The 26,824-nt window shown below is 42.2% G+C and overlaps 1 protein-coding gene across 6 annotated transcripts in view; it reads left to right on the plus strand.

Annotated features, from left to right (window-relative positions):
- Positions 1-26,824, plus strand: part of dhrsx (dehydrogenase/reductase (SDR family) X-linked) — a 289,036-nt gene that overhangs the window by 253,359 nt on the left and 8,853 nt on the right. For all 6 annotated transcript variants that reach the window (XM_041199689.1, XM_041199685.1, XM_041199686.1 and 3 more), the window contains one exon: positions 10,583-10,790. In XM_041199689.1, the coding sequence (XP_041055623.1) occupies positions 10,583-10,790 (208 nt within the window). The remainder of the gene's footprint in view (positions 1-10,582; positions 10,791-26,824) is intronic.

Raw genomic sequence — 26,824 nt, forward strand, 5'->3', positions numbered from 1 at the left:
TTAATGAGCACCTACCTGGTTGGAACTCAGCTACCAGTCCCAGACTCCACTTGAATGGGGATAAATTCAACATTAATCTGTGGAAACAGATATTTCCAGGGCAGGGATCGTGTTCACAACTGGGAAATCTGGGAACGCGAAGGCTCTGCTGAATTTAACGGCAGAAACTCATTACTCTTTTTAATGCTCCATTTGCTGCCCAGCAGTTGAACCGATTAAGAGGCAGGCAAGATGGGGGACAGGAAAGCCAGAGGGAGAAGGCTGCATCAGGGGACCGCTGGGAACGGCCCCAATAACCGGAGAAAACCCCGGTTTATTGAAGGTGCTGGGAATGCAGGAGTGAGGAGGAAGAAATTGTGACTGGGGGCGGGTGGCAGGGCTTTGGGGCAAAGACAATAAGCTGATCGCAGGAAAGGGAAGACTATGCACATTCTGCAGATTGTGGTGTTGTTTAAAGATAGCGAGGGTTGTGTCTTGAGATCAGGCTATTGTCCGATTTCAGGGAAAGAAAGATGGTGGCCGCAGATTGGCTTGAGCATACATACAAACGTACAAACAAGGAGCAGGAGCAGGCCATTCAGCCCCTCAAGCCTGCTCTGCCATTTAATAAGATCATGGCTGATCTGATAGTAACCTCAAATCTGTATCCCGCCTACCCCCAATAACCTATCACCCACTTCTTTGCCAAGAATCTATCCACTTATGCTTTAAAAATATTCAAAGACTCTGCTTCCACCACCTTTTCAGGAAGAGAGTTCCAAAGAGTCACAACGCCCTGAGAGAAAAATTTTTGTTTCATCTCCATTTTAAATGGGCGACCGCCTATTTTTATACAGTGATCCCTAGTTCTAGATTTTCACACAAGAGGAAACACCGTCTCCACATCCACCTTGTCAGGACCCCTCAGGACTTATATGTTTCAATCAAATCACCTCTTACTCTTCTAAACTCCAGCGGATACAAGCCTAGTCTGTCCAATCTTTCCTCATAAGACAATCCACCCATTCCAGGTATTAGTCTGGTAAACTTTCTCTGACCTGCCTCCAACGCATTTACATCCCTCCTTAAATAAGGTGACCAATACTGTACACAATACTCCAGATGTGGTCTCACTAGTGCTCTGTATAACTGAAGCACATCCTGCCTACTTTTGTATTCAATTCCTCTTGCAATAAATGATAACATTCTATTAGCTTTCCTTATTACTTGTTGTACCTGCATACTGGCCTTTTGCAATTCATGCACTAAGACACCCAGATCCCTCTGCATCTCAGAGCTCTGCAATCTCTCACCAGTTACATAGTATGCTTTTCTTTTATTCTTCCTGCCAAAATGGACAATTTCGCATTTTCTCACATTATACTCCAGGGAGGGAAAGAAGGAAGCACTCTCATTGCTCCTAGCCCACAAGCAGTGCTGGAAAAGCTACTGGATGTGATAGCTCCTGACTCCCTATAGCTGGTGGGTTTACTGAGCCCACAAATATTAAATTCAAATGACTCCCAAAATCTGAGGGACAGAACATTGTTACTTGGATGGTGCCAAACCCACTGGAGTTAAATGTCATTACAGTCTTCATCCAAACTTGAACAGAAGATCTGAATTCCGGAGGTGAGGTGACTGCCTTTGACATCAATGCAGCATTTGACTGAGTGTAGCATCAATGAGCCCTAATAAAAATGAAGTCAATGGGAATCAGGGCAAAAATTCTCCACAGGCTGGAGTCATACCTAGCACAAAGGAAGATGGTTGAAGGCCAATCATCAGAGCGACAGGACATCATTGCAAGAATTCTTCAGGGTAATTCCTAGACCCAGTCATCCTTAGCCGCTCCATCAAGGATTTTCCCTTCATCATAAGGTCAGAAATGGAGATGTTTGCTAATGATTGTACAATGTTCAATATTATTCGCAAATCCTTAGACACTGAAGCAGTCTATGTTCACATGCAACAAGAACTGGACAACGGTCAAGCTTGGGCTGCTAAGTAGCAAGTGATGGTCCTCCAAGAGAAGTGGCAGACAATGACTATCTCCAACAAGATGGAATCTAACCACTTCCTATGAGCAGTTAACCCCCTGGCTCCCCAAAGCCTGTTCACCATCTACAAGGCACAAGTTAGGAGTGTTTTGAACTACTCTCCATGTGCCTGGATGAGTGCAGCTTCAATGACACTCGAAGCTCAACACCATCCAGGAGAAAGGAGTCTGCTTGACCGGCACCCCATCCACCAACTTAAACATCCACTCACTCCACCATCGATGCACAGTGGCAGCGTAGTGTACCATCTACAAGAAGCACTTGCAGCAACTTGCCAAGAATCCTTTGACAGCACCTTCCAAACTTACAACCTGTGCCACCTAGAACAACAAGGGCAGCAGACACATGGGAACAACACCACCTGCAAATTCCCTTCCAAGTCGTACACCATCCTGACTTGAAAATATATCACAATTCTTTGTGTTGCTGGGCCAAAATCCTGTAACTCCCCTTCTAACAGCACCATGGGTGTACTTACACCACATAGACTGCAGCGGTTCAAGAAGGTGGTTCACCACCTCCTCTCAAGAGCAATTACTAATTGGCATCAAATGCCAGCAAAACCCACATTCCATGAGCAAATGGAAAAAACACAGAAGTAGACCCGTCCACAGTGGTTGGAGTTGGGTCTTACGTTTTTATCAATTTAACCCCTTCCTCCAGATCCTTTCCTAGCATGGGCGTTAAATTCTCCCTGATATTTCAGTAAGCGAGCTGTCAAACTATGGAACAGGTGCCCCAGGGACACAATGAAAGCAGCTAGTATTACATTCAATTGCAAGTTAAAGACCTCCTTAACCTAAACTGAAGACCAATCTTTAATTTAAAGACTGGACTGTGGAAATACTCACCAAGGTCGCTGCTGCTCTCCCTGTAGCTCCCGGTCCCGCTCTGGTCTCGGGCCTGGTTCCCTTTGTTCTTTAAGACCGGCGCTCCTCTTGCATTATTAAATGCCAAAAGCAAAAGCAAAGGAGCACCTCTTTCCCGTCCTCCCCTAACTCCCTTAATCATCCAACTCCCCACACTCTATTCTAAGTCACACTAAAGTGCTAAGTCACACTGAGTTGGCTGGCTTTATATGCTCCTAAAACAAAAGCTAAGCTGACCCAGTCACAGAAGATCCAAATTCAACTGCTTCTTTAATTAACCAAGCCTGACTGCTCATCCAGCGGAGTCCTTTTTAAAACCCAGGCTTAAGGCTGAGAACTTTAGAATTTAAACTGTAGATTTCAGTTAAATGCTAACTACAAAGAAAATTAGACTTTTACAAAAAAAAATTAACCAATTAAGATTCCTTACTTACCATCCACAAGAATCCAGTCCTAGGAAATCCTTCAAGTGTCTGAACTAATTCCTGTTTCATCATGGCCTGGGCAGCACCTTCTTCCTTTGTAAAGACAGATGTAAAGTATTCATTTAATACTACACTGTGCCCTCTTTCTCCACGCATAACTGCCCCATTTGGTCTCTAATTAGCCCTGCTCTTCCTTTTAACAACTTTTTTACTATTTATATGCCTGTAGAAGATTTTGGGATTCCCTTTTATGTTAGCTGCCAGTCTCTTTTCATACTTCCTCTTTGCTTCTCTTAGTTGCTTTTTCATTTACCCTTTGAACCTTATATATTCAGCCTTGTTTTCAATTGCATTATCCACCTGATAGCTGTCATAATCACACTTTTTCTTCTTCTTTATCTCAGTCTCTTTTGTCATCCTGGGAGCTCTGGATTTGTTTGCCCTGCCTCACCCCCTCATGGGAATATACCTTGACTGTGCCAGAAATATCTCTTCTTTGAAGATAGCCCATTGCTCAGGCACCGTGTCTCCTGCCAAACTTGGATTCCAATTTATTTGGTCCAGATCCATTCTTACCCCATAGAAGTTGGCTTTTCCACTAGTTAATTATCCTTACTCTGGATCGTTCTTTGCCCTGTTTCATAGTCATAACCTTATGATACAATGATCACTGTCCCTAAATGTTCTCTTACTGTCACTGTATATGAGTAATTTTGAACGTGAAAGAATTAAGTGTAGCAGACTAGGGAGGAAAAAGGGTGACTTTAGCTCTATTGGTTTGTGTCATTTCTGGACCTGTTGCAGACGAATCGATCGAGAATTAATGGCGATGATTGGTCAGCAGTTCTATTAGCATAATTTCATGCGACTACCAAGACAGTAGAAAGACAACTAGATGGTCCACCTAGCAATTCCTGTGGCTGATACCTGCGGTATATATCTTAAGAGATTTGGCACTTTCTGTGTCCAGTGTTATGATCGGCTTGAGAGGAATGTGCAGTTTACCTAGCTCTGTTACTCCACAGGTTGCATCATTAGTTTAAAAGCTTAATTCACTCACCAAAATAGCCAATGATTTACCATTGCTACTGTTAGACCCAGAATAAAAAAGACTTTAACCAGGTTTCTTTCAATTAGCTTAAAATGGTCGATTTATTAAAAACCAAAACTTCTATTTTTAAAACAAGTTGCAAGGATGGTTAACATGTAATTTGTAATCTGGAAGTGTAACTATCTATCCCTCTTAAAATCCCCTAGCATGGACACAGACACAGACACACACAGACCCAGACACGCACAAACACACTCTCTTGCACCTCTCTCTCAGTAAGAGGTCACAAAGGGATAGATCTTGTCACAGTATGGTGATTTATGTGGCATTACTGTAGACAGTGATGCAGCTAGCTTTGATGCTTAAACCACTGAAATGTTGCCTTGTCAAAGTACTTTTGAATTTTTAAAATGTGGAGTAGATCATTCATAAACTAACATGTTTGTCAGTGTAATGGCAGGTATTAAGGCATTTGCCAGAACTGAAATAGCTGTCTGATTTAAATACTGTTGTAATCTGTCAAAGCTTAGCTAGCCTGAGCTTGACTTTTCTGATCATCATCTCGTTTTGCAACGTTAATGAAATAGAACCAAACATCAATATGAGCTGTTACAACTTTGAGAGAGAAAATCTTCTGATCCATAAGAAGAATTCCAGGGAGGATTAAGTAGGGATAAAAATCAGAAATAAAGTATGTTAAGAGCTACTCGGAAATAAGATTCATCCCAGTATGAACGAGAGAGGAAAAGCACAGTCATTACTCAAAAAGGCCAAAGCCAATCTAAAAATCATAGAAACATAGAAAATAGGAGCAGGAGTAGGTCATTCAGCCCTTCGAGTCTGCTCTGCCATTCAATATGATCATGGCTGATCCTCTATCTCAATGCTGTACTCCCGTTCTCTTCCCAAACCCTTTGACATCTTTAGAATCCAGAAATCTATCCATTTCCTTCTTAAGCATATTCAGTGATTTGGCCTGCACAGCCCTCTGTGGTGGAGAATTACACAGGTTCGCCAACCTCTGAGTGAAGACGTTTCTCCTCATCTCAGTCCTAAATTGCCAACCCCGTATCCTGAGACTGTGACCCCATGTGCTAAACCCCCCCAGCCAGAGGAAACATTATCCCTGCATCCAGTCTGCCCATCCCTGTCAGAATTTTATATGTTTCAAGGAGATCCCCTCTCATTCTTCTAAACTCCAGTGAATACAGGCCTAGTCAGCCCGATCTCTTCTCGTATGACAATCCTGCCGTCCCAGAAATCAGTCTGGTGAACCTTCTCTGCACTCCCTCTATGGCAAATGTATCCTTTCTTAGGTAAGGAGATCAAAACTGCACATAATACTCCAGGTGTGGTCTCACCAAGGCCCTGTACAGCTGCTGTAAGACATCCTTGCTGCTGTCTTCAAATGCTCTTACAATAAAGGCCAGCACACCATTTGCCTTCCTAACTGCTTGTTGCACCTGTATGCAACAAGCAGTTTATGTATGTGATTGGTGTACAAGGACACCCAAGTCCCTTTGTACATTAACATTTCCCAATCTATAACCATTTAAATAATATTCTGCCATTCTGCTTTTCCTACCAAAGCGGATAACTTCGCAGTTATCCACGTTATGATGCATCTGTCATGTATTTGTCCACTCACTCAATCTGTCTAAGTCATCTTGAACTTCTTAACACCCTCCTCGTCACTCACATTCCCACCAAGTTGCCATCAGTGAACTTGGAAATATTGTATTTGATTCCCCCATCAAATAGAAACTATTTTCAAAACTGCAAGGGAACAAGAAGGAAAAAAGAAACCAGGCAAATCTCTCAGAAACATCTAAAAAAATCTTTCACATATAACGAACCACCTTGACTTGCATTGGTTCTTCTTATATCGAAAAATGAGGCCAATCCCACAGAGAGATAATAACAACAACTTGCATTAATATAGCATCTTTAGTAAAATGTCCAACACAGGACCATTATCAAACAAAGCTGAATTCAAGGATGAGAATCTTAAGATCAGTATTATATAGGACATAGTCATAAGGGATTGGGAGTCAAGATGAGTCAGGGGTGAATGGGACAGCAGAGTTTTGGGTGAACGCATTTATAGCTGGTGCAAAGTGACAGGCTGGCGAGGAAAGCATTGGATTCATAGAATCGAGGTACCAAAGGCACGGATGAGGGTTTTGTCGCCAGATGAGCTGAGCCAGGGCCAGGCAGAGACCATTTTACACAGGCGCTCTTGGTGATGAAGAGGACATGGGATGGGAAGATCAGCTCAGGGTCACATAGGGCACCAATGTTGCGAACAGCCTGAATTGGCCTAGGAGAGGGATATTCAATTGGAGGAAAATTATGCTCATTCAATACTGGATTTCGGCCAGCAGCATGAGGAAGTGGAGGGATCAAGAGCGATTGTGGCATGGTAGAGCAGGGCGTCATCAGTGTTAATGTGGAATATGACTTTATGTTCTCAAAAAATGTTGAATAATATTTAAATTCATGATGTTACAGACAGCCCAAGGTTGGGGAATACCTCATACTGTGAGAAGCTTCTCAGAGCTTTTCTGTCCATATTTACCATTCAAACAGAGCCTTTGCTGTATTTGCGCCTGGGGCTGTATTATTACGGTCTACCAAGGGTTGTAAAATTTGAAAAGTCTCCAGAACAATACTCAGCTTCCATCAGTCACTTTATAATTAAAGTAATTTAACATGCCTGCTAATAAACTGCTGAGAAATAACCTTCACTCTTGTCAGTTCCAGCACAGGAGGAGCCCAACATAATACCCTGTCCTTATCTCTGTGGTATTACTTTAGCAGCAGGGCTGGGGAAATGTCAAGCTGGTTGCATGCAGCATTTGTAGATCTTACCCAGTACAAATAGTAAATTAGCAACTAATTTGGAATACTAGCATGTAACCACTTCCAGGTATCAATCATTCTATGTTCTAAGACGTCTAAACCCCATTGACTAAATTATTGCTTGTAAGTCACTCTCAGGGGTCCATCTGAATCCTAAGATTGGATTCCTTTAGCAAATCCAATGTATCAATTCTATGCTTAGTTAATTATTTTGTCATTACTTCTGAGTATAAGAGTTTACTCATAGAATGACATGGGTCATTTACTCCACCAACAACACTGATTATTTGGTAATAATTCCCTTATGTTTGGAGTTGTTTAGTTATTTTAATATCAAGCATGGTACTGTATATGGGATACAACAGTGTGCGTATACAGGATATGACAGTGTGCATATACAGGATACGACAGTGTGCAATGTACTGAATATGACAGTGTTTGTGTACACTGGATACGACAGTGTGTGTGTACTGGATATGACAGTGTGTGTATATTGGTTATGACAATGTGTGTGTATACTGGATATGACAGCGTGTGTATACAGGATATGACAGTGTGCGTGTACTGAATATGACAGTGTGCGTGTACTGGATATGACAGTGTGTGTGTACTGGATATGACAGTGTGTGTATACTGGTTATGACAATGTGTGTGTACACTGGATATGACTGTGTGTGTATACAGGATAGGACAGTGTGTGTATACTGGATATGACTGTATGTGTATACTGGATATGCCAGTGTGTGTATACTGGATACGACAGTGTGTATACTGGAAACGACAGTGTGTGTATACTGGTTATGACAATGTGTGTGCACACTGGATATGCCAGAGTGTGTATACTGGATACGACAGTGTGTGTATACTGGATACGACAGTGTGTGTATACTGGATACGACAGTGTATCTATACTGGATACGACAGTTTGTGTATACTGGATACGACATTGTGTGTAAACTGGATACGACAGTGTGTATAAACTGGATATGACAGTGTATATAAACTGGATATGACAGTGTATATAAACTGGATACGACAATGTGTATATACCGGATATGATAGTGTGTGTATTCTGGATTTGACAATGTGTATATACTGGATATGACAATGTGTGTATACTGGACACCACAATGTGTGTATACTAGATACGACAGTGTGAGTATACTGGATATGACAGTGTATGTATATTGGATATGACAGTGTTTGTGTATACTGGATACGACAGTGTGTGTATACTGGATACGACAGTGTGTGTATACTGGATACGACAATGTGTGAATACTGGATAGGACAGTGTATGTATACTGGACACACCAATGTGTGTATACTGGATACCACAATGTGTGTATACTGGATACAACAGTGTGTGCGACTAAAATACAGCAAGATACTGGAAATCTGAAATTAATACAGAAAATGCTGGAAACACTTAGCTGGTCGGATAGCAAAGAGAGTCAAAGTGAAGATTTCAGGTCGGTGATCTTTCAGTGAGAACTGGAAAATGTTACATATTTAGCACGTCTCCTCTACTTTGAAGAAATCAAACGCAGACTGGGTGACCACTTCGCTGGACACTGGCTCCTCACCGCCTTCTCAAGGGCAATTAGGGATGGGCAATAAATGCTCACCATGCCAGTGACACCCACACCCCATGAATGAATTAAAAAATGACACCTGTTCAGCCCACAAACCTGACCCTGATCCCTTAACCGCTGACGTCATTAATTCCCCATCCCACTCCTGTCCTGACTTCAACTACCTAAACTATTCTAATAAAGCTCAATGCAAGCTCAAGAAACAGCGGCTCATACTTTGATTAAGCCCATCATCCTCAACACTGAGCTCAGAAGTTTCAGATCGTAACCACTGCTCTCATTTTCACAGACAAGCGAGTGCCGGTAATGTTCTGCTGTTGCCATTTACACCTCCCCTGGGCATATCTTTTTCTGATGCTTGTCCCAGTACCATCCCCTTTTGTCTTACATGTTTTGATCTTTAATTAATGGTGCCTCCCACCCTATCACAGATCTCCCCATTTGTTCTTCTCACATCATCCCCCCCCTCCCCTCCACCCCTTTTCCCTGGCTCTGCACTTTTTTTTAAAAAATTGTTAAATTTCTAACTTTGTCTAGTTCTAACAAAACCTGAAACTTTAACTCTGTCTCACTCTCCACTGCTGGTGCCAGACCTGCTGAGATTTTCCAGCATTTTCTGGTTTTATTTTAAAGCAAGACAGGCCTACTGGTGGAGAAGAGGTTAATGTAATCTCTGCAGCATCAGAAGCAAGGACAGAAGACACCCTATTTAAATTGCATGCCATCTTTATATCATGTAGCTACATAATGCAAAAGAGACTGCACCACTTTCAATGTAAATCAGTTTTGTTGCTACGACTTTGGTTTCCAAGGATTTAATACAGAACGACCGAGATGCACAGAGAAGTTCACAGCATATTAGATTTACTCTCAGAATCTGCAGTTAGCAGACTCAGTACCCACTTAAAATAAGATCTCTACTGGCAGAGTTCTTAGACTTAAAACTGCAAGATATTAAGCATAATTCTTACTATGTGTTTTTTCTTTATTGGCCTAGGAACAGAAGCAGGCCGTTCCACATCTCAAGTCTGGTCCACCACTCAGTTACCTCACAGCTGATCTGGATCTTAACTCCATCTAACCACCTTGATTCCGTAACCCCTAATAACCTTTCCTAACAAAAATCTGTCAATTGCAGTTTTGAAATTTTCTGTTGACCCCCGGCATCAATGGCTTTTTGCGGGAGAAAGTTCCAAATTTCTGCTACCCTTTGTGTGAAGAAGTGCTTCCTGAACAGCCTAGCTCTAACTTTAAGACTGTGTCCCAAAAGCCTGGGGATCTGAAACAAGCTCGCATATGGCAATACCTTAACAATGCTTATTAGGTCACATGTTTCACCCATGATCTGAGGTAGTTGGGGCCTTGCAATTAACCTCAGTCCTCCTCCTTCACTATCCGCTGCTAGTAGTGACTCCTGTCATTAAATGACCATGTATGGCTGCTAAATGAGAACAGAGTTGGAGTTTGTTACAGTGTTCTCCTTGGCAGGATATCTTGCTGGTAACCACAGTCCAGACATATACACAAGAAACCAAAGTGTGCCATTGGGACCATACATCCCAAGGAGAGCGGAGAAAAGAATTGCATAAAACAAAACAAAGGCAAGGGCAGTACCTCCTGCTGTGAATGTAACAATAGTAGTATTTTGAATTGTTAGCGAGTATTTGTTCAGTACATGGATTGTATACTAATAAATTGCTGTGGCCTCAACCCATACGTTTTGCTGTTTTTCTATGTACAGACATAATTATTCACCTCATGGAGCTTATGCACAGAGCAAACTTGCCCTCGTCCTTTTCTCATACCAACTGCAGCAGCGCCTGGCAGCAGAGGGGAGTCACGTGACATCGAATGTAGTGGACCCAGGAGTTGTCAACACGGATCTCTACAAGCACACCAGCTGGCTCTTCAAACTGTGCAAGTGGTTAACATCCTGGTTGCTCTTCAAGGTATCAAGCCTTTTCAGGCGATGTTTTTTAGGAATTGAGTTCTCAGTCACTTTTTCTCAAAGCCAATCCCAATGCAGCCCAGGGCTATAGTGTTCATGATGGCGATGGGTTCAATTACCAGGAGACAGGTGAAAAACGAAAAAGTTTGAAATAAGAAGGAAAGGCAGACAGAATGTTTTCACCTCACAGGTAATGGATTTGCGTAGCAAGTTACCTCCGAATGCCACTGAGACAGATGGTATAAATGGACAATTAGGGGTATTTTTGGAGAGAGATGGAATTGTAGAATAGCTTGAACAGGAAAGTAAGGTGGGACTAAAGGGCTCTCCTGCTTCCTAAAAATGCTTTCACCCTCACACGGTGCATATGTGTGAGGTTGCCAGTGATAGCAAATAGCACACTTTCTATTGCAAGTTTGCATTGTGAACAGCAGGCACTCCTAGGTCAGCTATCATATAATTAAGTGAATAAAGCTGTCTCTGCACTGCCCTGTAGAAAGCATCACAGCCCAATCCATTGTACCATCAACAGGCATTTAATAATTAGAATAATACCAAACTGAGAAGCTGTACCAATCAGGAATGCTTGAACAGGCTGGGGCTTTTTTCTCCAGGCAAGAGAAGACTGAGGGGTGACCAGATAGGGGTCTTTAAGATTTTTAAGGAGTTCAATTTGTAGACTTAAATAAGATTTTTCCACTTGTTGGGGGTAACCAGAGCTAGGGACTGTAAGTATAAGGTAGTCACCAATAAATCCAATAGGGAATTCAGGAGAAACTTCTTTACCTAGACAGGGTTTAGAATGTGGAACTTGCTACCATAAGGAGTAGTTGAGACAACTAGCATATGTGCTTTTAAGGGGAAGCTAGATAAACACATAAGGGAGAAAAGAATAGGGGCTATGTTGACAGGTTGAGCAGGAGTAGACCGTATGGCCCATCGAGCCTGCTCTGCCATTCAGCATGATCGTTGCTGGTCTTGGGCTTCAACTCCACTTTCCTGCCCATTCCCCAAATCCCTTAATTCCCTGAGAGACCAAAAAGCTGTCCATCCCAGCCTTAAATGTATTCAATGATGGAGCATCCACAATCCGTGGGGGCAGAGATTCCAAAGATTTACAACCCTTTGAGTGAAGTAATTTCTCCTCATTTCAGTCCTAAATGATCAGTCCCTTATACTGAGACCGTGTCCCCGCATTTTAGATCTCCCAACCAACAGAAACAATCTTTCACCATCAGCCCTATCAAGCCCCTTCAGAATCTTGTACATTTCAATGAGATTGTCTCTCATTCTTCTAAACTTCAGAGAAAATTAACCCAATTTGCTCAGCCTCTCATCATAGGACAACCCCCTCATCCCAGTGGACCAATTTAGTGAACCTTCGCTGTACCGCCTCCAGTACAAGTAAATTGTTCTGGAGACCAAAACTGCACACACTACTCCAGATGTGGTCTCACCAAAACCCCAAAACAACAAACCCCTTGCAATAAAAGCCAACATGCCATTTGCCTTCCTAATTGCTTGTTGTACCTGTATGCTAACTTTTTGTGTTCCTTGTATGAGCACACCCATGTCTAACATTGAGATGAATTAAGGTGGGAGAAGGCTTGTGTGGAGCATAAACACCAGCATGAACATGTTGGTTCGAATGGCCTGTTTCTGTGCTGTAAATTTACATGTAATTCCTTCTTGAAGTTTGTGTCTGTGTCTCCTCATTGCAGGGTTTGTGGTCAAGCAATTTATAAATCATTCCCATTTTTTGTAGATATATCATCTAAGCAAGGATTAAAACTACAAAAAAAAAATCCCTATAGAAAGCACATGCTTCAAGGACGAACAGAATCAAAATAGTTTAATATTGATTAAGAGTAGCTTAGTATCCCTGTATAATATCAACATTAAGAAATATGGTGTAAATGTTCCAATATGATTCTAACTTTACCAGAGTTCAGGGCCTCCACCTGTCAGCCAACAGATTTAAAATCGTACTGTGCATAATCAGTCCCAAGAATAGTACATAATGTTCTCTAATTTAACAAAGACCTCACCCACTTTATTTTAAACCAGAAAAAAAAATCTCATGCAAACCCTTCCAAGTGTTTGCTACTTGTGCTGCATATGGTGTTATGATCTCCAGAAAGACCGACAAATTTTAATGAGATTTGAATTTCCAATGAATAGCTGAATGGATGACGCAATAAGATTTCACGTTTTAAGACTTTTATTGTAACAAACAAACTTAAAACACCTGTGATTAAACGCTATTTCAGTAGGTAACATACTTTAAACTACAGACATGTTCCCCATTTAACCTTCAAAACAACAAAAAAATTTCCTGCCACGTTTATACTTTACTCTGTCCCTTAAGTAGACACACTATTCTTCCAGAACGAGTCCAAGGTGATTCTTAGCTCGTTTATTTTATTTTACTTTCCTAGCCTGGTACCTTTTAACTCTAGAATTATCTTTCCAGAGATTCTCCCTCTAACTCAAGCTTGGTGAATCTTCCAGCCTCCTTTTAAATCCTTACTAATTTGGTCTTTTCAATCCAAGTTGGAGCTCTGACCCACATTCTCACGTGGTGAACCATAGAGACTTGCCACCCCTGCTTGCTCCTCTCATAAATCCTGGCAGACTGCCCTGCCTGTGAAAGTCAGGGATATCTTTGAGGAGAACCTTGTAATCCAATCCTACAATGGTTTCCTATGCACCCTCCTTCCTTCAAAACCTATTTCCATGGCAGTGTGAATCACATGGGCCTTGTATCCAGGTGGAAATACTGATTAGCTATCCTTTGGACCCCAACTCTATTCTATCTTGAAATTAAATACACAGTTAAAGTATAACTGTTTACAACACCTGATATTCTTGACACCTTCCTGGGACTTTGGAGACAAACAGCTTATCCACTTTCAGCACAGATGCTTCTTCCGTTGTCTACAAGTGTGAACACCTTGCACCTTCTTCCCAGTAGAATAACCTCAGCGCCCCTTTACAACCCAGGTTTGTTGTCAGTAGCATTCAGAAAAGATCATATCAGCTCCTTCATTCCTCCATCTGCCCTAAATTAAAGACACAGTCCCAAAACATAACAATCCCATAAAACATCACATTTGTAACTATTGCAGTTTCACCAAGTGTCTTGCTCATACGTCTCTTGCATTAGTGGTAAAGCTTCACCTTCCCTAGACTTTAACATGTCAGGCTCCCCAGATTAATGTAATAAGCACCAAAGATTTATATTATCATATTATTGTGATCATTTTAAGCAGGCAGTGTTAATTAGTTGTGCTTCAACTCCAGCTTCTCCTGGTAATATGACCTTTATCTCTTAAAGTGTGGCACATTTACTATTCATTATTGTCAGCAATAAAAAATGACAAACCACAGATCTGCCACTTATCTCATCACTTACACAAAATACAGAATTCAAAGAGCTCTGTCAAATGAGTTACAATGCAAAGACGGTTGAGCAAATGACAGATCATGTCCTGAATTCTAAGTGATGAATGTCCTTTAGGGTCTCTCTCAATGTGGCTGCTACCAGTTCTGGTCCCCTGAACAGCATCCTTTACATGGCACCCTGAAGCTGCTGCTCAGCTAAGGGCAGCAGTGAACCAACTTAAAGCAATATAACCCATGCAGAGCACATGGTTTGCCTTTTTGTTTCCATTATTTTCCCTTGGTTTCCAATATTCTCCCTTTCTTTCCTGTAGGCAGTAATTGTTGCTGGGATATGACTTCTCATGCACGGCTTTCTCTCTGACTCCTTATCCAATTGGACATTCTTTGTATACAAGCTGAAGCAGTGAATGGCAGATGCAAACTATATGTCAGTTGGGGCTCAGTTGCCTGCACTCTCGTCTCTGAGTCAGATGTTTGTCAGTTCAAGTCCCACTCCAAGACTTGAGAGAAAAAAATCAAAAAGCTGACAAATTCAAGTGCAATATTGAGCAAGTGTTGTACTGTCAGAGGCATTGTGGGGTGTTGGATACTGTCTGGTGAGTCTTAATGAAGTCCTCATAGTCTTAAGTAGATTACCTGTATGTATCAACTACAAGAACTATGTACATATATACAGAAATGGGTTCAAGCTAGGAGCTGTCTCTATGCTCCATGCACATGGCTCTGTCCAACACTGGACTGACCCCTAGGTGCAGGTCATTTGTTATCTGACATCACTTTACTCAGTCCCACATTAACCTTATATGTGCCAAACCCTTATATTACAGGAGGTGCTGTCTTTCAGATGAGATACTAAACTAAGGCCCCCTCTGCCCTCTCAAGTGGATGTAAAAGATGGTACTATTTCAAAGACGAGCAGGGGAGTTATCCCTGATGTCCTGGCCAATATTTATCCCTCACTTAGCATTACATAGACAGATCATCTGATCATCATCACATTGCAGCTTACTGTGCAGAGATTGACTACCACATTTCTTACAGTACAACGATGACTACACTTCAAAAGTACTTCACTGGTTGCAATGTGCTTTGGGACATCTTGTGTTCTATATAAATGCAAGATTCTCTTAAGTGGGTATGATCACTGAGCCTTATCTCCTTCTTATACATACATGCACATGGGTGTGCAAACGTATGGGCATATATGTGCGCACCTGCACAGTCACACTCATGGGAGGGTAAAGGCTGGTACAGACTGGCTGCCCTGTATCCATGTTGTAGCTTCATTGTTTTTCTATGTACATTTTAACACAAATGCCTTCCAGCAAAAGTGATTATGAGTAGGAGCACTGGATGATTTTTCCCATCCTAACCCAGGGTGCTAAGGTCAATTGCAGCACCCTATACCAATAGGTGAGATCACTAATTCAGCATGGACTTGAGACATCATCTATGCTGCTGTATCTCATGGCAGTTGCATTTACCCAAGTGAGCAGCTCACAATTTGTTCATCCTAAACAAACTTATGCTATTCTGGAGGATCCTGGTAAAAGTACATTGGACTGGATTTTCATTCCAGGGCCCCAAACCTGATGCCAGGCCAGTTGCAGGGGCCCCATCCAGTTAAGGATGGTGGGCTGGCTCCCAAGGCTGGACAGCCAACAGGAGACCCTCCAAGCCTGGCAGACCGGCAACCCCACCATCAGAGATGGGAGTTACCAGTGTAGGTAGGAGAAAGAGAAACACTTTGGGATGTCACAAGGTTGTGAAAGGCACTGCATGAATGTAACACTTGCTTTATTCATTAAGGTTTATCATGTCTGTATCCCATCAACCCCAACTATTTTGTTTCTTCAGCTTTCTCGCCTGTGACATACAGACTTATGAAACCCAGCTCAATGTCACTTAACCACTAGTTACTGATTTATCCCATCTTCTCTCTGACTCTTTTCAACCTTGAGCCTTAACCTGGGTTTTGATAGAGGGGAAAAAAACACTTCAGTGTGAGCCACATCAGACAGTGTCTTTGAAGTCTGAGTTATTAGATATATACAGGGGTAATAGCCAATAGCAACGCAACTAATTTTGCTGTGGCAACACCTAATTTCCCTTACATTATAGTACAAGACAAATGTCTGCTTCCAGGCAGTAATACATGCAGTGATTCAGATGTGGGTGATAAATTTGCCTCACTTTACACTTATTATTTATGACATGGTCTAACCTCCTTGGGTGTTTCTGCCTTGACAGATTGTGCTAGCTGTGAGCCATCCCATATTAGTTATTTCAAAAACAACGATGTTATCTGTAGTCTTTTTTTTAAAGAGTTCAGATCACACAGGCCTAGTGATACTTTCTGTTCATATAAATAGTTTTAATGTCACTCTAATTGCTATAGCCCTTCATAAAATGACTTATTGTCAAGTGGATTTACATGAAGTAGATAAAAACAAAAAACTGCGGATGCTGGAAATCTAAAACAAAAACAGAATTACCTGGTAAAACTCAGCATGTCTGGCAGCATCGGCGGAGAAGAAAAGAGTTGACGTTTCAAGTCCTCATAACCCTTCAACAGAACTAGGTGAATCCAAGGAGAGGGGTGAAATATAAGCTGGTTTTTGTTGTGGGGTGGGGTGGGGGGACTGTGGTTGGGGGTGGTGGGGGGTGTTGGGTGGGGGGAGAGAAGTGGAGGGGGGTGGTGTGGTTGTAGGGACAAGCAAGCAGTGATAGGAGCAGATAATCAAAAGATGTCACAGACAAAAGAACAAAAGAACACAGGTGTTGAAGTTGGTGATATTATCTAAACGAATGTGCTAATTAAGAATGGATGGTAGGGCACTCAAGGGGCTCTAGTGGGGATGGGGGAGCATAAAAGATTTTTAAAAATGGAAATAGGTGGGAAAAGAAAAATCTATATAAATTATTGGAAAAAACAAAGGGAAGGGGGAAGAAACAGAAAGGGGGTGGGGATGAAGGAGGGAGTTCAAGACCTAAAGTTGTTGAATTCAATATTCAGTCCGGAAGGCTGTAAAGTGCCTAGTCGGACGATGAGATGCTGTTCCTCCAGTTTGCGTTGGGCTTCACTGGAACAATGCAGCAAGCCAAGGACAGACATGAGGGCAAGAGAGCAGGGTGGAGTGTTAAAATGGCAAGCGACAGGGATGTTTGGGTCATTCTTGCGGACAGACCGCAGGTGTTCTGCAGCCATCCAGACTGAATATTGAATTCAACAACTTTAGGTCTTGAACTCCCTCCTCCATCCCCACCCCCTTTCTGTTTCTTCCTCCTTCCTTTTGTTTTTTCCAATAATTTATATAGATTTTTCTTTTCCCACCTAGTTCCATTATTTTTAAATATTTTATGCCCCCACCCCCACTAGAGTTATACCTTGAGTGCCCTACCCTCCATTCTTAATTAGCACATTCATTTAGATAATATCACCAACTTCAACACCTGTGTTCTTTTGTTCTTCTGTCTGTGACATCTTTTGATTATCTGCTCCTATCACTGCTTGTTTGTCCCTACAACCACACCCCCCCTCCACTTCTTTCCCCCCGCCCAACCCCCCCCCCCCCATTTTAAACCAGCTTATATTTCACCCCTCTCCTTGGATTCACCTAGTTCTGTTGAAGGGTCATGAGGACTCGAAACGTCAACTCTTTTCTTCTCCGCCGATGCTGCCAGACCTGCTGAGTTTTTCCAGATACATGAAGTAGTTTCAAAGATTAGCAATGACTAACTGTGTCCAAGCTGGTGATTCTGAGGTTTCAGTCTTGCTTGCTCAGCCTATAAGGATATCGTGACCTTGGGCATTTTGTGTTAGCCAAATTTGTAGAATTATTTGTCAGGTTGTAAACCTTAGTTCTTGGTAGGTCATAACATTGACATTATATTAATCTGTCAACCAACTGCCAAAACAGACAAACAGATCATTCATCTCATTCTCTTTGAGAGCATTAGCTGCAGAGTTTACCTATAAACCCCAGTTAGCCCAAATGACCAGTTCTGTGCTGAAGATTCTACACAATTCAAATGTAATTTTCTGGTTGTGAATTGCTTTGGGATATCCTAGGAACATTGAAAGGCACCATGAATTTTTTTCATTTGTTTACAGGATGTGGGCATTACTGGTTAGGCCAGAGTTTATTGCCCATCCCTAAATAGCCCTTGAAAAGGCGAAGGTGAGCAGCCTTCTTGAATCCCTGCAGGTCATGTGCTTTTAGGGAGGGAGTTCCAGGATTTTGACCCAGCGACAGTGATGGAACAGCGATGTAGTTCAGGTGTGTGACTTGGAGAGGAACTTGCAGTTGGTGGTATTCCCATGCATCTGCTGCCCTTGTCCCTCTAGGTGGTAGAGGTCATGGGTTTGGAAGATGTTGCCACAGGAGTCTGGGTGAGTTTCGGCAGTGCATCTTGTAGATTTTTTAAAAATTTATTCTGTCATGGGTTGCTGCATCACTGGCTGGGCCATCATTTTTTGCCCATCCCTAATTGGCCTTGAACTGAATGGCTTGCTAGGCCATTTCGGAGGGCAGTTAAGAGTCAACCACATTGCTGAGGGTCTGGAGTCACATGTATGCCAGACCGGGTAAGGATGGCAGATTTCCTTCCCAAAGAGCATTAGTGATCCAGATGGGTTTTCATGACAATCGACAATGCTTTCATGATCACTATTACCGAGACGAGCTTTCAATTCCAGATTTTTTTATTCATTGAATTTAAATTCCACCAGTTGGTGGGATTGAACCCATGTTTTGTTTTATTCATTTTCAGGATGTGGGCATCACCTGCTAGGCCAGCATTTTTTGCACATCCCTAATTCCTTGAGAAGGTGGTGGTGAGCTGCCATCTTGAACCGTTGCAGTCCTTGTGTAGGTACAGCCACGGTGCTGTAAGGGAGGGAGTTCCAGGATTTTGACCCAGCAGTGAAGAAGTATCAAGCTTCTTGAGTGTTGTTGGAGCTGCACTGATCCAGGCAAGTGAAGAGTATCCCATCGCACCCCTGACGTGTGCCTTGTGGATGGTGGACAGACTTTGGGGAGTCAGGAGGTGAGTTACCCATTGCAGGATTCCTAGCCTCTGACCTGCACTTGTAGCCACAGTATTTATATGGTGTGTCCAGTTCAGATTCTGGTCAATGGCAATCCCCATGATATTGATAGTTGGGGATTCAGTGATGGTAATGCCATCGAATGTCAAGGAGTGATGGTTAGACTCTCTCTTATTGGAGATAGTCATTGTGTGGCACACTTGTTGGCATGAATGTTACTTGGCATTTGTCAGTCCTAGCCTGGAAATCGTCCAGGTCTTGCTGCATTTGGGCATGGACTGCTTCAGTATCTGAGGACTCGCGAATGGTGCTGAACATCGTACAATCATCAGCGAACATCCCCACTTCTGACTTTATGTTGGAAGGAAGGTCACTGATGAAGCAGCTGAAGATAGTTGAGCCTGGGACATTACCCTGAGGAATGAGTGATGTCCTGGAATTGAGATGACTGACCTCCAATAACCACAACCATCTTCCTTTGTGCTAGGTCTGACTCCAACCAACAGAGTGCTTTCCCCTGATTCCCATTCACTCCAGTTTTGCTAGGGCTCCTTGATGCCACACTCGGTCAAATGCTGCCTTGATGTCAAGAGTAGTCACTATCACCTCACCTCAGGGGGGAGGTGGTGGTCTAGCGGAATTGTCACTGGACTAGTAATCCAGAGACCCATTGTAATGCTTTGGCGATCCTGATTCGAATTCTACCATGGCAGATGTTGGAATTAGAATTCAATAAATATCTGGAATTGCAAGTCTAATGATGACCATGAAACGATTGTCGATTGTTATCAAAATCTATCTGGTTCACTAATGTCCTTTAGGGAAGGAAATCTGCCATCCTTACCTGGTCTGGCCTATATGTGACTCCAGACCCACAGCAATGTGGTCGACTCTTAAATGGCCTAGCAAGCTACTCAGTTGTATCAAATCGCTACAAAGTCTATAAGGAATGAAACCGGACACCAAAGCATTAGCCTAGGCTTCTGGATCAGGAGCCCAGCGACATTACCACTATCCCCTTAAATAGTACACACTGCTGCCCTTGGCATCGGTGTTGGAGGGAGTGAATGTTTTTGGATGGGGTGCTTTGTCCTGGACGGTGTTAAGCTCCTTGAGTGTTGTTGGAGCTGCACTCATCCAAGCAAGTGGAAATTATTCCATCACACTCCTGACTTGTGCCTTGTAGATGGTGGACAGGCTTTGGGGAGTCAGGAGATGAGTTAAACACAGCAGAATTCTGAACCTCCGACCTCTTCTTGCAGCCACATGGCTGATTCAGTTTAATTTCTGATCAATCGTAACTCGAGGATGCTGATAAGTTCATAATATGTTGATAATAGGACATTCATCTTGTTTGTATGCTGGTTTTTATAGTCCCATCTTATAGCCCACGCTGCACCACCCCACCCTACAAACCCTCATCACACAATCTAACTTGAATTTGCCCCTTAGACAACTCCAGAGTTTTTGGCCGTCCTACCCTACCTGGAAGAACATTCTAGGAATTGATCATTCGTCGTGTGAAGAAGTGCTTCCTGACATTGGATCTCAGCTTGGCTTTTACTTTTTTTAAAATGTATGTCAGCGGCCTTGCCATAAAATGTATGGTATAACTTGAAATAATGCGCACAATTAATCATTGTGCTTGATGCATATGCACAATTCAGAGTTATAGAGGAGGGGACAAATCTGTCCATTGTCGGCATGTGAAGAAGCTTTTCCAGGGCATCATTAGAGCAACTTTGAAAGAAAAAAAAAGCTTGCATTTATATCGTGCCCTGCACAACCTCAGGATACCCCAAAGTGCTTTACAGCCAATTAGTTACTCTTATCACCGTTTTAATGTAGGAAACGCAGTAGCCAATTTGGGCTCAGCAACATCAACAGCTGTCAGATAATGGCCAGTAAGCTTATTGCTTTTGGGTGTCGGGTGCGGGATAAATATTCACCAGGACAGGCAAGGACTGCGGAATTAATAAAGTTTCTATATGATGTGAGACTTATAGTTGGGACAGGTCTTAGGAATTCCATCCAAGGGTATGCTGATGAGAGTTCAAAAACTGGAAATTGGGGCGCCAGTCCAACAACGTATTCCAGGACCCACGCACTCCTGGATCAATGACATTTTCAACCTCTTGAACCGTGACTCGTTTATACTTGCGACTGCAGCCAACAGTTTACTGACCAACTCACTCCTGTTGTGTAAAAGAGTTTCATAATCACCCCCACTTTGTATACTGATTCTTTGGCCTGATTTGTGCGGTGTGTACCCTCAACTGCCATTGTTGCTGGTAGTGTTGAGGTAGGTGGTTTGTTATGGTTGCGATCAAAAGCTTCAATTATTGAGGAGCTAAACATTTGCGAAATCCGTATTTAAAATTATATCAAAGCAATAGTATTCCCTGGTATCGTTCTGTCTAATATTAAATATTGAACTAAAATTTAAAAAAATAAGAAATATGCAGCACCTGAAATAAGACGACAAATTAATGCTTCCTTTGTAGATTCCTTATTAAAATAGAATAACTAGTCCCTAACATCACTGTGATGGAAGCAATGCTTTCACGCTATGCCAACTAAAGAAAATCTCAGACTTTTTTCATATAGTTTTAAAAATCGCTAACGTCAAAATCAAAGCTGACTTTCCTGACCAAATTTCAAAATGGAGGCAGACGTCAGGCTAGCTACAGAAAAATTAAGTCAGACAACTTGACCTAGAAATTAAGAAAATAAGGAAGTTTGTTCTGGGAAAAATTCAAAATGTATGTTTAAAAGTCTATGGACTGGATTTTGCTATCCCGATGCTGGGCAAACCCCCATCGGGCAGCCGAAAATGGAGGTGGGGGACCTTAAATTCAAATTATCCATATGATGCCGCCATTTTGACCAATGTAGGGATCGTGGACTTAGCTCAGCAGGGGTAGTTTACACAGCTGTGAAGTGAACTGCGAGTTTTGTTTGATTGACAGTTTTATAAGCAGCCAATAGGATTAAAATGTTTTGAAGAGGTTTTTGATTGGCTGTTTGTTTATCTCAACAGATTTTTGAGCACTGAGAGGAGAGAGTTTTTTCAAGGGGAGTTTGAATGTCTGTGTTTGGTTGACAGTCTTAGGAGCTTCTAAAATGAATTTTTAATTTTTTTTCAAGTGGAGTTGAACGAATGTTTGTTTATTTTTTTCATGAGCATTTCAAAGACTTCCCAATGTTATTATTGGATTCATGAGTTTAGTCCATACTGGATACTGAGTGAGAGGGTATGCTGGGGTGGGGGGTGGCAGGCATGAGAGGTATGGCTGGGGTATGGTTTATGGAGGCATCATGGGAAATATGAGGTGGTATGGAGGAGGCAAAGGTGTCGGGTGGAGGGGTGATGGGGGTGAGGACCAGGAGGCCTAACAATCAACAGCAGAACTGGGCCTATATCCCAATGGAGTTGGGCCTTCTAACCTGCTGCTGAAAAGATGATTGCTTCAGTTCCCAGCTCAGGCAGCATTGGGAGGCGGTGGCCCCAACTCCCTGGGATGAAAATAACATGTGCGCTGGTATTCATTCAGAACTCAGGGACTGCATCTCCTCACTCCCCTACAACCCCCCACCCCCCACCACCGCTCCCCCCTCCCCTACCCCGCAAAATACACACACATACACACACACACACACACACACACACACAGTGAAACCTGTCATTTCTGGCTACCTGTAGACTTTGAAGATATTGTTATTCTGAATGGTGTCCCCCGATAATAAATCACAGCTCTGATTATTGAGTTCCAACTTTGTCTAGCGATTTTAAAAAGTTGGATTACAAATAGTCACCTGGTAGTACAGAACTTGAGCATTGCTGAAGAAAGAGACATGTCGAATCTTTTTGTCTCGCACTCATCAGGACACTTCGCAAGAATACCAAAATAAGGGTATAAGAACAATTTATGCTGTACGTGAGGAGAGTGTTGATTGGTTGGCAAGTGGACTCTGATTGGTAGAGGCGTTGCCATAGAGAATGCACCAGTGATGGTGACTGACAGTTAACTGTCAAGCATTGTTTGAAATTTAAACCAGGGAGCCTGACCCTGATTGATCAAGGCATTGCCCTGAGGAATAAGTCAGTGAATCGCTGTCACTTATTTTGTTTTGCTGAAACAGGCACAATGTGTGTACATATTCTTTCTGTCTACAAAGAATAGGGCCTTGCGTATTAATTTAGGTAGCTTCCAGTACGTGCAAATGCACCACACTGCGAGCCCAAATGACTATCTTAAATTGGCTGTCAGTGTAATTCTTAGCACACTGAGGATTGTTTAGCAAATGTTGTCCAATCGCGGAATCACATCTAATGTTGGATCATGTGTTTTGAGTTTTGCAAGCATGGGATGGTTAGGTACGGTCTGTAACTTGTCCATTGTGAACAGCGGCTGGGACATGCTGTTTGATACGATTCGCCAGTCTTTAGGATGTACAGCCTACATACCCAGCATTACATTGGCACTTGCCAACCAATCAGCACTCTCTTCACGTACAGTATAAATTGTTGTTTTCTCCCTATATTGGTATTCTTGCGAAATGTCCTGATGCATGCAAGATGAAAAGCTTTGACATTTCTCTTTTTTCAACAATACTCAATTTGGATTACATGCTTCTGCCATTCACATGCAGCTTCACATTTAAAAGATCTGAATGACTGTTTCATCTGGGATTCCTGTCCCTTATGAAGCTGTGTAAGCAATACATTCTTAAAGAAAGGCAATTCAATTCCTCATGAGCCCATTTTATCTATATTAGTTTAAACATTGTGTTTTAATTTTCTGTGTCTTTAAAACCGACCCCTTTAATAAAGTTTTTGGTCATCTGCCTTAATATCCCTTATTACAGACTAAATCACGCTTCAGAACTTAACCACAAATGTTAAGGTTGATCAAGGCTGCATTTCCTACGTTACAGCTGCGCTTCAAAAGTAATTCATTGGCTGTAAAGTGCATTGGGATGTCTGGTGGTCATGAAAAACACTTTATACAGTACACAAGAGGCCAGAATTAGAGGAGTGCAGAGACCTTGGAGAGTTGTGAGGGTAAGGAGGTTATAGGGATAGAGAGGTGTGAGGCTATTGTTATGACAGCGAACCATAGCCGGAATTACTTACGGACATATTGAAGTTTTAAGTAAAACATGGGGGGGGGGGTTTTAAGCAAAATACAAGCAAAAGCTGGCTGAGACTGTAAAGTAGCCACTTGCTGAAAAATTCCTATGTGGATTACTCTTGACCAACTAGTCCAGAGGACGGAATGTTGCATCTAAAAAGGTGTCAAGGCCTACTTCAGGAAGAGACACTTCAAAGGAAAAAATGCAATACAGAAACTGAACTGCAATCTCCTGTGGTTGCAGAGATAATGAAGGCTGATTACCATCTTAGCAGAAACCATCTCCTGTGAATTCTGTCCCAGACTGTGGGCATGATGTGAGTTGAAAAGAAAGCAGATCTGGGCGTAAGACATGTTTGTTTTTTTTCCTTTCCAGGAATACACAAGAAAAGGAGTTAAAAAGCCAACTGCAGCCCTAATTCTGTGTGTTAGTTTTGGTGTTCCAGGTCTGGTGTGTGACAGCGTGCTGTGAAGGTTGTAGTTGAAGAACATTAACTAGGCATCCCTGCGCTTGCAGGTAAAAAAAAATCTCTCTGATTGCTGGAAGCAAGTCACAAGTCAGCAAAGCTACAGTCAAAAAGGAAACAGGACCACTCCTTTCAGCGAACCTGCAGAACCAAGAATCCACAAAAAAACTGCCCAGTCAGCTATACCAGAATTATCCAATTTAATAGGCGCAAGCTTTCATGATCTACTCCTCACACGCCAGCCAAAGATGGATTTGTATATCTTTTTAATTTTTATTTCTAGACTAACCTCTCATTTCTAATCCGTGTGTACGTGTGTTGCATTTTATTATTTTTTCTTGCGTTTTATTAACTAATAGATTCACTCTTTCTTTAACTCAAGAAAGGCTGGTAAATTGGCTTATTTTTAAAACATAAATACATTTGGACCAGGAAAAGGTATCCACGAGGGAAAGGATCCTTTTTAAATAACCTTGTTTCAACCAACTGAGGGGGTTGAATAAAGGAAGGGAGCCAGTTCATTCCTGCTCATTTGGGAGCATAACAATTTGCGCTATCTTCTCCGGGATAATAACAAATTGAGGGAACCTTGCCCAGGTCGTAACGCTATGGAGAGATCTTTTTCTGTGGCTCTGTGACAAATCTTGTTTTATAATGCTTTGCGACTAACATACTGGAGGAGCTGCATGAATTGATAGATCATCTTGACCGAGTTAACTGGAAACACAGTCTCCTGATCAGTGTCGACAAGGCAAGGGTGATGGAGATGGGTGGAAAGACCCGCAAGATTCTGATTAATGGAATTCTGCTTGAACAGATTGATAGCTTCCGCTACCTTGGGTCACTTATCACAGAAGATGCGGAGTCTACTAAAGAAATTTGGCTAGACTTAATAAGGGTCATAGCATTGTGAACATGTTTAAAAGAGTATGGAGTAGCCACAGCATCTCAATTACAATGAAAATTCATCTTGCAAAAGCCCCCTGTCTGGCCAGTGACAATGTATGGCTGTGAAAGCTGGACTATCAAGAAGAGTGACGAGGCTCGTGTAAGAGCATTTGAAATGAAAGGACTCAGATGGATATTCCGTGTGTCGTGGACAGCCAAGCAGACAAATGGGTGGGGTGCTCGAGAAAGCTGGTGTTAAGAGGAACTTGTTTGTGGCGGTGATATCAAGGAAGCTCACAGATTTTGTGATGTGAACAGGAGGGGAGTGTTTGGAAAAAGAGGTAATGGAAAGAAAAACACCTGGAAAACATGTACGAGGAAGACTCAAGATGGCATGGATAAATAATATCAGAACATGGACTGGCCTGTCTATGGGACAGGCAGTGAGGGCAGCAGAGTATAGAAATCCCTGGAGAAAGATTGTTTAGAGTGCGGTCAACCCTTGGAACGAGGATGGATGAAAGACAGGATAAGACAATGCTTTGTGAAGTGCCTTGGGATGGTTTATTACATTAGATGTGCTATATAAATGCAAGTTGTCGTTGTTGTGTCTTACAGTCTCTGTATATTGTCCTATTGGTAAGTAAATCGATTAGTTTAAAGGGATAATGATTCTGTCATGCCAATATCTGGCTTATGCATGAAGCACCTACTGGGGACTCCCATATTCCAGCTAGTGATTTTATGTCCATAATAGTCTCAACAACATCGGCTGGAAGTGTGGCATTTATTGACATGTCTTCTTGAAGTGCACCAGGAACCAGTACAGCAGACTTTATACTTTGTGGTGTTTTCTACCTTTCAAAAGAATTAAGGAGAGCATAAATTGATCGCGAGCTGTTAGTCTGACAATGGAAGGGTAATTGTTATTCCTTGGCATGCTATCTCAGGCATGACACGTGAACAAGACACATACTCACTGACCTACATTGGCTCTTGGTCCGGAAACTCTTTAATTTTAAAATTATCATCCTTATTTTGAAATCCCTGCACGGCCTCACCCCTCTGTATCCCTATAACTATATAACCA

The sequence above is a fragment of the Carcharodon carcharias genome, chromosome 11, assembly GCF_017639515.1.
Source record: "Carcharodon carcharias isolate sCarCar2 chromosome 11, sCarCar2.pri, whole genome shotgun sequence".
Classification (NCBI taxonomy): domain Eukaryota; kingdom Metazoa; phylum Chordata; class Chondrichthyes; order Lamniformes; family Lamnidae; genus Carcharodon; species Carcharodon carcharias.